Below are 15,765 nucleotides of genomic sequence, written 5' to 3'. Positions count from 1 at the left end.
TTACGAAAAAAGAAGACACTCCCAATATCTAGTCTTTGGATTGACTACCATCAGTCCATCTGTGACTTTGATTAAAACTTTTCTAGTTGTGTGTATCCTTCGAGAGGTCGTGGGTTTTTAGAAAAGAAGGATGACCCCCGGCCTCTGCATCTGGACGATGCATACGGCCATTTTATTAATTATTCTCATAAGACCTTACAAAGTCATACAACAGCAAGACTAAAGCCACCGTCTAAGCAACAATTGTCGCTACACCTATCCAATTGATGAAGGGGCGCAGATAGTCTGGGCCTAATACCAAATAGACATCGCAGCCAAACCTAAACATCTAAGACCTGAGGTCCCAACCAGGACGCCTGCCGGGTATGGGGCACCTACCAGTCCGGCGCACTCCTCAACCAGGACGCTGCTACCTCTTGAGCACTGTGTTGGTTTTCCCTTGAAGAGAAAATGGTGATGCAGCAAAGTAGCGTAAGTATTTCCCTCAGTTTTTGAGAACCAAGGTATCAATCCAGTAGGAGGCCACGCACGAGTCCCTCGCACCTACACAAACAAATAAAATCCTCGCAACCAACGCAATAAAGGGGTTGTCAACCCCTTCACAGTCATTTACGAAAGTGAGATCTGATAGATATTATAAGATAATATTTTTGGTATTTTTATTATAAAGATGCAAAGTAAATAAAGCGAAATAAAAACGGCGCTAGAAATAGCTTGTTGACGGGAGATTAATATGATGGAAAATAGACCCGGGGGCCATAGGTTTCACTAGTGGCTTCTCTCGAGAGCATAAGTATTACGGTGGGTAAACAAATTACTGTTGAGCAATTGACAGAATCGAGCATAGTTATGAGAATATCTAGGTATGATCATGTATATAGGCATCACGTTCGAGACAAGTAGACCGACTCCTGCCTGCATCTACTACTATTACTCCACACATCGACCGCTATCCAGCATGCATCTAGAGTATTAAGTTCAAAAGAACAGAGTAACGCTTTAAGTAAGATGACATGATGTAGAGGGATAAACTCATGCAATATGATATAAACCATATCTTGTTATCCTCGTGGCAACAATACAATACGTGCCTTGCTGCCCCTACTGTCACTGGGAAAGGACACCGCAAGATTGAACCCAAAGCTAAGCACTTCTCCCATTGCAAGAAAGATCAATCTAGTAGGCCAAACTAAACTGATAATTCGAAGAGACTTGCAAAGATAACCAATCATACATAAAAGAATTCAGAGAATATTCAAATATTGTTCATAGATAAACTTGATCATAAACCCACAATTCATCGATCTCAACAAACACACCGCAAAAGAAGATTACATCGAATAGATCTCCACAAGAGAGGGGGAGAACATTGTATTGAGATCCAAAAAGAGAGAAGAAACCATCTAGCTAATAACTATGGATCCGAAGGTCTGAGGTAAACTACTCACACATCATCGGAGATGCTATGGTGTTGATGTAGAAGCCCTCCGTGATCGATGCCCCCTCCGGCGGAGCTCCGGAAAAGGCCCCAAGATGGGATCTCACGGATACAGAAGGTTGCGGTGGTGTAATTAGGGTTTTGGCTCCGTATCGGGTAGTTTAGGGGTACATAGGTATATATAGGAGGAAGAAGTACGTCGGTGGAGCAACGTGGGCCCCATGAGGGTGGAGGGCGCGCCTGGGGGTAGGCGCGCCCCCTACCTTGTGCCTTCCTGGTTTCTTTCTTGACTTAGGGTCCAAGTCCTCTGGATCACATTCGTTCCAAAAATCATGTTCCCGAAGGTTTCATTCCGTTTGGACTCTGTTTGATATTCTTTTTCTGCGAAACTCTGAAATAGGCAAAAAAACAGCAATTCTGGGCTGGGCCTCCGGTTAATAGGTTAGTCCCAAAAATAATATAAAAGTGTATAATAATGTCCAAAACAGAATATAATATAGCATGGAAAAAATTATAGATATGTTGGAGACGTATCAAGCATCCCCAAACTTAATTCCTGCTCGTCCTCGAGTAGGTAAATGATAAGAAAAGAATTCTTGATGTGGAATGCTACTTGGCATAATTTCAATGTAATTTTTTTAATTGTGGTATGAATATTCAAATCCGAAAGATTCAAGACAAGAGTTTAATATTGACATAAAAATAATAATACTTCAAGCATACTAACTAAGCAATTTTATCTTCTCAAAATAACATGGCTAAAGAAAGTTATCCCTACAAAATCATATATTCTGACTATGCTCTATCTTCACCACACAAAGTATTTAAATCATGCACAACCCCGATGACAAGTCAAGCAATTGTTTCATACTTTTGGTGTTCTCAAACTTTTTCGATCTTCACGCAATACATGGGCGTGAGCCATGGACATAGCACTGTATGTGGAATAGAATGGTGGTTGTGGAGAAGACAAAAAGGAGAAGATAGTCTCACATCAACTAGGCATATCAACGGGCTATGAAGATACCCATTAATATGTTGGAAATATGCCCTAGAGGCAATAATAAATTGGTTATTATTATATTTCCTTGTTCATGATAATCGTTTATTATCCATGCCCTAGAGGAAACTCAGATACATGTGTGGATACATAGACAACACCATGTCCCTAGTAAGCCTCTAGTTGACTAGCTCGTTGATCAATAGATGGTTACGGTTTCCTGACCATGGACATTGGATGTCGTTGATAACGGGATCACATCATTAGGAGAATGATGTGATGGACACAAGACCCAATCCTAAGCCTAGCACAAGATCGTGTAGTTCGTTTGCTGAAGCTTTTCTAATGTCAAGTATCATTTCCTTAGACCATGAGATTGTGCAACTCCCGGATATCGTAGGAGTGCTTTGGGTGTGCCAAACGTCACAACGTAACTGGGTGGCTATAAAGGTACACTACAGGTATCTCCGAAACTGTCTGTTGGGTTGGCACGAATCGAGACTGGGATTTGTCACTCCGTGTAAACGGAGAGGTATCTCTGGGCCCACTCGGTAGGACATCATCATAATGTGCACAATGTGATCAAGGAGTTGATCACGGGATGATGTGTTACAGAACGAGTAAAGAGACTTGCCGGTAACGAGATTGAACAAGGTATCGGGATACCGACGATCGAATCTCGGGCAAGTATCGTACCGATAGACAAAGGGAAATGTATACGGGATTGATTGAATCCGCGACATCGTGGTTCATCCGATGAGATCATCGTGGAACATGTGGGAGCCAACATGGGTATCCAGATCCCGCTGTTGGTTATTGACTGGAGAGTTATCTCGGTCATGTCTGCATGGTTCCCGAACCCGTAGGGTCTACACACTTAAGGTTCGATGACGCTAGGGTTATAGGGAATAGATATACGTGATTACCGAATGTTGTTCGGAGTCCTGGGTGAGATCCCGGACGTCACGAGGAGTTCCAGAATGGTCCGGAGGTAAAGATTTATATATGGGAAGTCCTGTTTTGGTCGCCGGAAAAATTTTGGGTTTTATCGGTAATGTACCGGGACTACCGGGAGGGTCCCGGTGATCCACCAAGTGGGGCCACCAGCCCCGGAGGGCTGCATGGGCCAAGTGTGGGAGGGGACCAGCCCCTGGTGGGCTGGTGCGCCCCCCCCCCCCCACCAAGGCCCAAGGCGCAAGGGAGAGTGGAAGGGGGCAAACCCTAGGCTCAGATGGGCCTAAGGCCCACCTAGTGGTGTGCCCCCCTCTCTCCTCCCTTGGACGCCCCCCTTAGATGGGATCTAGGGCTGGCCGCCACCCCTAGGGGTGGAAACCTAGGTGGGGGCGCAGCCCCTCCCCTCCCCCTATATATACTTGAGGTTTTGGGCTGCCATAGACACGATTGAATCTCCTTCTTGGCGCAGCCCTACCCCTCTCCCTCCCCGTCTCTTGCGGTGCTTGGCGAAGCCCTGTTGGAGTACCACGCTCCTCCACCACCACCACGCCGTCGTGCTGCTGCTGGATGGAGTCTCCCCCAACCTCTCCTTCTCCCCTTGCTGGATCAAGGCGTAGAAGACGTCACCGGGCTGTACGTGTGTTGAACACGGAGGTGCCGTCCGTTCGGCACTAGGATCATCGGTGATTTGGATCACGACGAGTACGACTCCATCAACCCCGTTCACTTGAACGCTTCCGCTTAGCGATCTACAAGGGTATGTAGATGCACTCTCCTTCCCCTCGTTGCTAGATTACTCCATAGATTGATCTTGGTGATGCGTAGAAAATTTTAAATTTCTGCTACGTTCCCCAACATAATAGATATCAATGTGAGTGAATAGGGATTGTCATGCAACGGATGCACTAGAGCTATAAGTATATGAAAGCTCAACAAAAGGAACTAAGTGGGTGTGCATCCAACTCGCTTGCTCACGAAGACCTAGGGCATTTTGAGGAAGCTCATCATTGGAATATACAAGCCAAGTTCTATAATGAAAAATTCCCACTAGTATATGAAAGTGATATCATAGGAGACTCACTATCATGAAGATCATGGTGCTACTTTGAAGCACAAGTGTGGTGAGAGGATAGTAGCATTATCCCTTCTCTCTTTTTCTCTCATCATTTTTTTATTTGGGCCTTTTCTCTCTCTCTCTTTTATGGCCTCCTTTTTTTTAGTCCGGAGTCTCATCCCGACTTGTGCGGGAATCATAGTCTCCATCATCCTTTCCTCACTTGGGACAATGCTCTAATAATGATGATCATCACACTTTTATTTACTTACAACTCAACAATTACAACTCAATACTTAGAACAAAATATGACTCTATGTGAATGCCTCCGGCGGTGTACCGAGATATGCAATGAATCAAGAGTGACATGTATGAAAGAATTATGAACGATGGCTTTGTCACCAATACAATGTCAACTACATGATCATGCAAAGCAATATGACAATGATGGAGCGTGTCATAATAAACGGAACGGTGGTAAGTTGCATGGCAATATATCTCAGAATGGCTATGGAAATGCCATGATAGGTAGGTATTGTGGCTGTTTTGAGGAAGATATATGGTGGGTGTATGATACCGGCGAAAAGTGCGCGGTATTAGAGAGGCTAGCAATGGTGGAAGGAAGAAAGTGTATAATCCATGGACTCAACATTAGTCATAAAGAACTCATATACTTATTGCAAAAATCTACAAATTATCAAAGCAAAGTATTACGCGCATGCTCCTAGGAGGGATAGATTGGTAGGAAAAGACCATCGCTCGTCCCCGACCGCCACTCATAAGGGGGATAAATTATTCCAAGTCGTACTATATTTACATTGGTTTTTATTTCGTACGGCATCAGACAAAATAAACAGTAATTCAAAGTGGGGGTGGGCAGGAGGAGAGAAAAACGAGTTAGGAAGTGAGATGAACCGGTGGGAGGAGACGCCTGTGGAAAGGGGATTAACTGGAGTGGAGGTGACGAACCGAACTCTCCATTGATAGTAGAGATTAGGGGGCCTAGGACTTCGTGTGTTTCATCATGCATTTCACACTACACCACAACTAACATCAAACACTCATATCATTTTACATCATTTAAGTGTACCTTGTGTTCACAATTCCTCCGTGACAACAAAAATAATATACATGAAGTCAAGATGTTTCCGCATGAGCTATTTTCGAAAACAAATGAGCACCTTCTAGAATGACACCCCTCTGCTATATATACGCTTTCATAACTTGTTTGAAAAGAGAACAACATGTGTAGGTTTAGCGTGATAATCCTCGCAAATGATTCATGCTATAAGCTTATATTTCTTCACATCCCCGTCTAATATATCTTCTAGCTATGAGATATGTGAGGAAAACAAAAAAAACTGGAAGGCATCTCATTATTTTTGCTTATCTGCACTTGTGGCAGGCACTTTTAATTATGCTCTTTACTTATGATACCTTTTCAAGCGGCTTTGGTAGTGTCTTCTAGCGAGTTGATAATATGGTTTCATGAATGGAAATACCATGCACCATGATAGAAACATGAAACATATCATAGCAGTCAACATCGCGTGTGAGTTCTACCAACAGGAAGGGTGTTCAGAGTCATCGTGATCGTGTGAGCAAGTCCATTCCTCTAAATTCAACATTACAATATGTGATTTTGTATGTGACGAGACTTCCTTTTGACAAGGGCACTCAAATTACAGGGGCTTGCATGTTTCTCCAGTAGAGGTATAGGTTTCGTCGCTAACCTTGTAATAAGTAGAATGATCGTATGAATGCAAACTTCATACTCGAGTATTTGTTTCTGCAGGAAAAAAAACTCAAGTATTTGTTACCAGCATCTGTGGTTTCAGAAACAAACTGGGACACATTTTTGTGTTCTTTTCTCATTTATGAAGACGTGTTTTTGTGTGACTGGTGGAATTATGGTAGGGGCGTAGTACTTTCTTCGTCTGAAAATACTTGTCATTAATCAAAATAAATAAAAGGTGATGTATTTAAACATATATTATTTTCGGACTGAGGGAGTATTTTTTTTCTATTTTTGAGAACTGGTAGGGGCGTGGGGTAGTCCCACCCACCAGTGACGAATAAAGAAGCAACGTAATCCACCGGCGGCGCCTGCCGGCCGGCGCGCTTCGCCGTCGCTCCGTCCGGCCAGCGGGCGATGGTTCCAGAGCCAAAACGCAACGGCACGGGGTAGGGTGAGGGTATATTCGATCCAACCGCACGGCACGCCCACGCCCCGCACGCTGCCGCCATCGCCGTCACGCCTCCCACGCCCGCACTAATTTCTCCTGCCCGCACCCTTCATCGGCACAAACCGCCGCCCCTTTGCACTGCCAGCCGCGCCGCCGATCGATCGCTTCTTCTTAGTTGACTCCGCGCTGTCCTGATGGCCCCGCCTCCCCCTGCTCCTGCTGCTGCTGCGGCGGCGGCGAGGGCCGGCGGGCTGGTGCTGTGGCTGCACGGCTCCGCCGAGACGGGCGAGCAGAGCCGCGGCCAGATCGCGCCCTACTTCTCCGCCGCCCCCGCCCTCCGCCTCTCCTTCCCCACCGCCCCCATCGCCTGCGTTGGTACGCTCGCTCACCCAACACTTGCTGCTCCTGATTCGATGGATTTGATTCAGTTGCTCGATCGATTTGCGGTGTTGCTGCTGCAGGTGACTTGGTGCTCAATGCGTGGTTCGGCATCCCGGAGGTCCCCATAACCGCTGTAATTCCCTGCTTGATAACCCAGAAGTATTTGCTTGCTGTTGAGTCATATAAGAATACTGCATCCACTTGCAGTCTCTCTTCAGTACTATACATATTTGTTGATCCACAACAGCCTAGGTTGCTGCTAAAACCTGGCTAGTGTTACTTGCCGAGGATGCAATCTGCTTGCTACAAACTTTGTTTCCGACACTAAATAATCAGTACACTGAAGCTGCTAGTGCTATTGGCGAGTCAATTTAGAGGACTATTACAAAGTAAATATGGTTGAAGAACAATAAGTTAGCATCTTTTGCGCTCCCAGTCTGTCGCTATAGAACAACATGTCATCATTTTCTCATCGGTTTGAAGATTTAAAATGTAGTGTAAGTTCTTGAGCACTTTGCATTATAACGAACCTCTTGCACCAATTTAACCCTTTTAGAATCAACATGACCATTCAAGGACATCAGTGTACAAGTTACAAGAGCAGAGTGCAGCCTGGATATACTGAACAGGGTGGATTGTTCTTCTAATGTTCTACTACTTCTGTATCCTTGAATTAGACCACAAAATCGGATAAAGAACAGATAAAGTGTCCCAAGTCTCCAAGCATTTATAGTCTGATACCTCACTTGCTATTATACCATTAATTATGATTTATTTTGCTCATTCTGTTCCCACTTTCCTTCTTAGACCACTGTTAGAGACGAGGAAGAGGTCCTAGAAGCTGTTGAGCGTGTACACGAAATGTTAGACAAAGAAGTGGCTGCCGGAACATGTCCTACGAACATTTTTGTTTGTGGGTTAAGCCAAGGAGGTAAATCACTGAAACCTACATCTATTATATTGTTTCCAAGGCAGTTACATACTGTAAAAAAATTGATTTCCATTCTGTCTACACAGGCGCTCTAGCCATAGCAAGTGTTCTGCTCTACCCCAAGACTTTAGGTGGGTGTGCTGTTTTCAGTGGTTCAGTTCCTCTGAGCAAATCATTTGCTGACAGGGTGACACCTGAAGCCAGAAAGGTAACAGCAGCCCAGCAACCATTCTTAAGCTAAATATATTTCGTAGCTGAATCCTCTTGCAAATGTCTTGTCTCTGAATTCTTGCAAACCTGCAGACTCCGGTTTTATGGTTCCATGGGATGGCAGACGGGGTGGTACTATTCGAAGCCGGGCATGCCGGATGCGCATTTCTCCAAGAGCTTGGCATGGCCTGCGAATTCAAGGTGCTAGAAAATCATACCTGAAGTCATAACCGTTGAATTGGAGCTTCGGTTTTAGCTTCTCTGACTATTTTTCTCCAATATTATCAGACTTATCCGACCCTTGGGCACTTGCTTGTGGATGAAGAGCTCCAGTATTTTCGACGATGGATATTCGATCGTCTAGGGATTTCTCAAGGAACTGAAGCTGCAAGACCGTCGTCATCATCGTTGTCGAACCACGAAGATCTACACTAGCTAGGGTGCTTCACAAACTTACTGGCACCATTTCTAGGTGGCACATTGCTACCACATACGTGACCTGAATCTCAGTTTATCTTGCCACACGAATGCTTTGGAAGACATGATCCAATGGAAGTTGTTTTTTATGATATCCAAGGAAAGGATTATGATATACTATTACAGTTGACTTGCTCTTTTTCGTGTGCCTGATTGATGACTTGCTCTGTTATTCGTTGATGCTTCGGTTAACTGTCACGTGAATCTGACATGGCCGGTGGCTCATCGATGATGTTCTCTTATTCATGTTATCTTTGCAATCGTCAAAATCGGGTAAATTTTTGCTTCTGATTGGCAGTGATTTTTCTACCACTCTCTAAGCACAAGCGCACAGGCTGACGAGCTACTTCGGCCCGGCCCGGCCCATATGACCCATGAGTAGACGCGTCCGCTTCCTCTTCTCCATCGCCGCAGCCATCGCCGCGGCCTCCCTCCTCGCCGCCTCGCTCCGCCGCCGCGCGCAGCCGCCCCGCCTCCCCGGCCCCATGGCGGCCCGCAACCGGAGCTTCGTGCTGTGGCTGCACGGCCTCGGCGACTCCGGCCCCGCCAACGAGCCCATCCGCACCTTCTTCGCCGCGCCGGAGTTCCGCCACACCAAGTGGGCGTTCCCCTCCGCCCCCAACTCCCCCGTCTCCTGCAACAGTACGCCTCCCCTCCGTCCACCGTCACAGCCCCATCGAAGTTTTTGGGGGAAGGGTGCTTCGATTCATCAAATTAGCATCACCTGATTCTGAAGATCACTTGTTGTTTTTGCAGATGGCGCCGTGATGCCATCATGGTTCGATATCCACGAGCTGCCTTTGAGCCCTGTGAGTTAACTCATCAACCCACTCAGTCCCTCCCGCTTGTATTCGCGGAAGGGAGGCAAGTAACTGTACCAGTAGAAATTGATCTGGCTCAAATCTGTAAATATTAGGGTTCGCCGCAAGATGAGAGCGGTGTTCTTAAGGCTGTGGAGAATGTGCACGCCATGATCGACAGGGAGGTGGCCGCTGGCATCCATCCTGACAACATATTTGTGTGCGGGTTCAGTCAGGGAGGTAGGATTGTTGCATGGGTGTTGGATATATTCTGAAGATCACAAATTTTTGTGCCGTGAATTGATACGTATTGGATTTTGTGTCAAACTGCAGGTGCTCTGACATTAGCAAGTGTTTTGCTTTATCCGAAGACGCTAGGTGGTGGTGCCGTGTTCAGTGGCTGGGTCCCTTTCGGTTCGTCGGTCATTGAGAGGATTTCACCCGAAGCAAGGAAGGTATGTCACACAGTCATCCCTTGATGCCTTCTCCTTAGTTTAGCGCACAATAACTAGATGTTGTGTAAGCTTCAATTTATTGGTTGGTATGAAACTGAACGCTGGTCAACAAGAGATGTGGTTGGTGATGTTTATGACTTTATGTGCAGCCTTGTCATTGCCTTTGAATAGAAATATTTCTTATCTCTTGATGCCTTCTCCTTAGTTTAGCACACAATAACAAGATGTGAGGAAGCTTAGATTTATTGGTTGGTATTAAATTGAACGCTAGTCAACAAAAGATGAGGTTGGTGATGTTTATGTACAGCCTTGTCACTACCTTTTGAATAGAAATATAGCCTTCTCCTTAGTTTCAGCACACAGTCACAAGATGTGAGAAAGCCAAAATTCATCGGTTGGTATAAACTTGAACGCTAGTCAACAAGAGATGTGGTTGGTGATGTTTATGTACAGCCTAGTCATTGCTTTTTGAATAGAAATATTTCTTATCACGTGCCCGAGCACTGCCGGAACTCTGCCTACACTAGTATGGCCATACCAAGGATCCCTCATCTACAGATTTCTTCAATTTTAATTGGATTGCTTCTACACCTGGAACGGAACGATGTAGTTTTTGCAATAATTCCTGATCAACATGAGCATACTCAACAATTGAGCTATGGAGTATAGTTTTGGCACCTAATATATTAGATTGAACTAGTCTGTGAAAACAGCTGGAAGACCAAAATGTACTGACCTCAACATTGCCAAATGAAATTCACTACATTTGAACTTCAGTTATTTCATAGTTGGTACCTAAAACTTAATATCCAGTGCTGCCTCTTGGATAAGAAATATGGCAATACACCTACTGTGATCCAACCTTACATATAAAATTATTACATTTAGGAGGACGAAGCAACTTTGCCCACCTTAGGACTGTTACACCATATCAACTTTTGTATTTTAACCAGTCAACGACGCTATTGTCCACAAAAAAGATAAATGGCATTGAACTTTGAAGGATGCCATCAGCATTTTTACTCGTGATGTTCCTTTCGTATGTAAACCTTCATGAACCTGTGAGTGATATGATCTCTGACACTCTATCCTAACAGTCTTGACAGTAAAATCATATAGTGTTGACTCTTCTATACGAGAATGTATGGATAAAAACACGCAGATTGCAGGCATTTGTTAAACATACTTGATGCAATTAGCCTGATTGATCGAAGGAAGCACTTGCCAAAAAAATTAGTAAACTTTGAAGAATGCTAGATGAGCCCTTCAATACATGAATAGGAGTTTGACAGTAAATTTGAACTCTTTATAAGAGCATTAATTTTGTTTGGCTGAATTTTTTCCTGGAACTTTTCAGACACCTATTCTGTGGTCGCATGGAATAGCTGATCAAGTGGTATTATTTGAAGCCGGTCAGGCCGGCCCACCATTTTTGCAAAGTGCAGGCATCAGTTGTGAATTTAAGGTAATCTTCTACATCCTCTTTTCCCCCTTCTCCAGGCAAGCTTCGGTTCCATATTTCTTCATACAACTTTTCGGTTCCTATCTGAGCTCTCAACTGCTCATGCACATTTATCAGGCATACCCAAATCTAGGCCACTCGATCGCAAAGGAAGAGCTATCCTCTCTCGAGGCGTGGATCAAGGGTCGTCTCAAAGCCTCACAAGATAAGCAAAGTTAACGTCCTTCAGTTTGGGCCGCCGTCACGTTCCCCACCATAGCAAAACTGGCTAATGCAGCCGTACTGAACCTGTATTCCCTGGTATATTGATGAACTCGGACGATCCAAACTATTCTTGAGACTTTGTCATGCACTCATGCTCATGAATGTCTCCGCGGATGCATCACTGATGTTCCAGGAAATTATGTACTGCGGTATGTTGTTTCTTTCTCCTGTAGGTTTGACCTGGTACTACCTGGATACCGTTGTACAGGTATCCTCTCTGCTTAGAATCTGCCTATCGACACGGTCCATTGTAGCTTTCAGTTTCCACACTTTTGAGCGTATCTTACATCGGTTGAATATCATACGGTGTATGCACGGCATGTAGTAGAACTTGTCCTTTATTGTTAGTAAGATACCACTGGGATTCTGAACCGACGTTGGATGTACCGAAATCCATGCCCTTCCTAGTCATTTGTGTAAATGGAGCTCATGTCTTTGCTACAAAGAGAAGAACTTCATGTCCTCTTCCCTGTGGATGCGTTTTTTCCGGACAAAATGTTTCTCCCTGCGGATGTGTTTCTTCTCGACAAAATCGTTTGAAGGCGTTGATGATTATGGTTCTGGTTTGCATCATTTTCCCTTTCTATGGCCGAGTCAGAGGCGTTGGCCATTTTGTGTTCCTTTCCAGAGCTACACGGGGACCGGGCAGTTTGATTGATTTGCCGCGCTTACCATGACCATTTCAATGAGGACCAACGAAGTTTTGATCACCAGGCAATGCATGCCCTGGACTTTTGTTGCGGCTACGAGCTGTAGATATGAATGAATATACGTGCATTGGAGACTCGTGTAGTCTTGTTCAACTTTGGAGTAATGGTGGAACGCAAACAGTCCAAATCTCACCAGTAACATTGACCAGGAAATGGAAACGATCCACTCACGGTATGATATAAGTACGTGGCAAGAGGGAGGGCAGAGGGCAGCAACCACTCCTGCGCCAACAAACACGACACCAAAGATGGCCAAAACCCAGCTTGTCTTGTGCATGCTCGTGGCCTTCTTCCTCGTCCTCGCCATGGAGGTTGCTGCCGCTAGGAAACTACAGGAAACAGGCACGGGATCTCATCTCTCTCTCCCTCCCTTCCTCTGTATGTGTGTCTGCACTTGTAAACATGATCAATGCTTTGCTTCTTTGCTTGCTTCAGGTGATCCCTACAAGGGCACGTATCCTGAAATGGGTTATCCAACTGGACCGCCACCATAGTCCATAGGTCTCCGGGAATATTTCTAGTACAACATATTTATACATACACGCATCTTCTTAGTTTCATGAGAAATAAACGACATGTATGTATATATGTCCATCTTTTTCTACCTACAACTGGATCTGCTGGATGAAATGATTGGTTCTTGCACGCGGTGCAATGCAAGTTCTTTTTTTACAGCTTATCATCAGAACAAGTTTGTATCGAACGAATGGAGCGGAGTTGCCTCTCGTGTCAACTTTTGTCCATCGCTTGGAAACTGAGGTTAGGAATATCTTACGAATAAGTAAGAAAACTATAAAAATAAGATGGCTTAAATCAAGCTCAGTCCTCCTATCCTACATACAAATAGGATTTCTGATCTATTTCTACAAGCCAAAGGGCTTAAAAAAAAGTCCTATAAAATTCCTCTAAACCAAAGAAGGCATGAAACAACGAAATGGATAGTCACAATGAGATCAACAAATCTTCTCCTACTTTTCATTACACATAATCATAAAAAAAAAGCATGAAGACCACTTGAAACAAAGGACCAAAAATCAGCTAGTTGCTTAAAAGCAAATAATTGTCCGTTAACATTGTTGTGATTGACCCACATGTCACTCGTGGGTTACGCATACCTCTAGGTTTGCTGCCTCTAGTGGTCCCTCCTCCGTGTCACCTCCACTTGTCGTCGTGGGGCAAAGCTCAAGTGGAAGGCGGTCGGGAGAGGGGGGAAGCTCTAATGGGAGCGACAACGTAAAGCAAGGGTCCACCTCCTAAAACTAAATGTTACTTGAAATCCTCAGCTCTAGATGTTTGTTCACATGGATATGAATTGCCAGAAACCATAATTTTCTTTATGCACAAGCAGATACATTTCTTATGCAGCCAGAAGAAATCAAAATCATTAAAACTATCAAGAATAGATGCAAATGATGATGTCGGTGGTAATGTTGTCTTGCACGCGAAGGGCATTGACCCGATGGATGACATACCAAGTGTCGTTTGTGCCCGGTCAAGATTTGATGCCTTAGTTGTGGGTCACATGCAAAAGATGTACCTGAGTTCAAGCTTCTTCAAACATAAGCAGAAAACTTATCTGTAAATTTTACAATGTATAGATGTAACAGATATCTTTACTAAGTATTTTGCTCTAAAGGACGCCACGAAGTTTGTATGTGTTATGCAATGAAGAATTTTGTGATTCCGAACATGAAGAAGGCTCCTGATGAGGAGACAAAAGTATCACACTCATTGATGGATGACACAAAGAAGATTATTCTTGGTTCTTAGAAGGCCAAGGTGAAGTTCAAGGCCAAAAAATATTAACATCGAACCGGCATAGCACGACCACACTTGTAGTGACACAAGCATCACGTGTGCTACACATAATGCTATGGCAACCAACAAGGCTGCCGTTGACCAACGTCAATCCCGCTATGTGCGAATTTCGCTCCAAGAACAAAGAAGAAAAGAATGTGCCCATCGAACAACATGCAACTTGAAAACAATCAACAATCAACAATCAAAAGAAACAAAAAACACAGAGAAATATTTAAAAGGAAAATAGCAGTGAAACACGTGTACCCTTGATGCCCCAGGAACTTCTGTACTACCGTATGTCTTTGTTGTAGTTTTGACCCGGTGCCTGAATATGCCTGAAGAACTGTGCAGGTATCTTGGATCCTGCATATCGATGTCGTCCGTTGTTGCTTCCCACTTTTAGTTCAGTTCCAACGACCTCATTCCAGAACCCATGGCATATCATACAAGTACTCATATGGAGAAATGTCCTTTGATTCCTGGGTGTATATACACCTGATATGGGAAAAAAATATAAAAAGTCAAAAGAAGTATAGAAGTTTTTTAGAATAAATTTGAGTTTCTATTGCACTAGCATATAAATTTTTATGAATAAAAAACCAACATTGATTTCCGGGCAAAAAAAACGAAATTTATTGCTATTATAGATCACTATTCACACTATTTTGACCATTCTTTTAAGAAATCAATGGGGGTTTTTCATTTTGTGGAAAAAAATTATAAGTACAAGGGAAGGTCAAGTTTATTTTTAAAAAAATCAGAACTTTTTTTACTTTAGTTTAATTACAATTTTTTTACTTTGTAAGCAGCACGACACATAGAGCTTGTCCTTTATTTGTACTAAGATACTACTAGTGGGATTCCTCTGCCGATATTGGATATACCGACTGAATGTCGTTCCTGAACATTTTTTTTACCGCAACTCGTGTCTTTCCTTGAGCTATGAGACAGTCTCTCTGTAAACACAGGTTTCTAAAGCTTCCTATATTAGTTTACAGAGTGAGTATATGATAGCAGAAGAATCCCATGTCCTCTTTCTCCTCTGGGCGCATTTTCTTTTAGACAAAGTAGGTTTCTTTTTTCAAAAATGGACAAAGTTGTTTCTACTACACTAGTCTTTTTTTTAGTTGGTACTACTAGTCTTTTGAGGTTTCGAATTCTTCTCATTTGCTTTTTTTCAGGCTTTGGCAGTCTCAAGCGTCAATTTTCCTTTGGGTCGTCGAGTCAAAACCGTGCCGCCTTTGGCATCAACCTTGTGGTCACATCGCGCTGCATCAATGCCTGCCATTGCGTGCTCTGGGCCAGTATTGATGCGGCGCGTGCATCGGATGGAAGGGAGCTCCTATTGGGTGCTTTAAGCGCCGGCTAAGGCTGGTGGCGCTCCAACGCGGCGCGTAGCGGGCCGCCCCAGCAACATGCCCCTGTCAAACAGAAAAAGCAATTCTGATTGTTGCACAGAAGAAGTGGGATTCAAACTACCAACGCCTATCTCAACAGCTTAGCACCATAACCACTAGACCAAGCTCACTTGGCTGTTCTACTAGCAGGAAAAACATAACTATTTGGCTGGTATAAATTATTTGAAAAATCGTTCACAAATTGGAAAAAGTTCATAAATTTCGAAAACATTCATAAATTTCAGA

General features: G+C 44.0%; 2 protein-coding genes across 2 annotated transcripts; both read left to right on the top strand.

Annotated features, from left to right (window-relative positions):
* Positions 1-6,508: 6,508 nt before the first annotated feature.
* On the top strand, positions 6,509-8,767 carry LOC125540223 (probable carboxylesterase Os04g0669600). The gene is made up of 6 exons (XM_048703800.1): positions 6,509-7,007; positions 7,094-7,146; positions 7,821-7,944; positions 8,031-8,152; positions 8,248-8,355; positions 8,443-8,767. The coding sequence occupies exons 1-6, from the start codon at positions 6,827-6,829 to the stop codon at positions 8,587-8,589; spliced, it is 735 nt and encodes a 244-aa protein (XP_048559757.1). The 5' UTR covers positions 6,509-6,826; the 3' UTR covers positions 8,590-8,767.
* Positions 8,768-8,966: 199 nt separating this feature from the next.
* On the top strand, positions 8,967-11,773 carry LOC125540222 (probable carboxylesterase Os04g0669500). Its single transcript, XM_048703799.1, has 6 exons — positions 8,967-9,273; positions 9,388-9,440; positions 9,548-9,671; positions 9,765-9,886; positions 11,244-11,351; positions 11,466-11,773. Exons 1-6 carry the CDS (start codon positions 9,006-9,008, stop codon positions 11,565-11,567), a joined length of 777 nt encoding a protein of 258 aa, XP_048559756.1. The 5' UTR covers positions 8,967-9,005; the 3' UTR covers positions 11,568-11,773.
* The last annotated feature ends 3,992 nt before the right edge of the window (positions 11,774-15,765 follow it).

Source organism: Triticum urartu, chromosome 2, assembly GCF_003073215.2.
Source record: "Triticum urartu cultivar G1812 chromosome 2, Tu2.1, whole genome shotgun sequence".
Lineage (NCBI taxonomy): Eukaryota > Viridiplantae > Streptophyta > Magnoliopsida > Poales > Poaceae > Triticum > Triticum urartu.
This window is presented reverse-complemented; position numbering and strand designations above follow the sequence as displayed.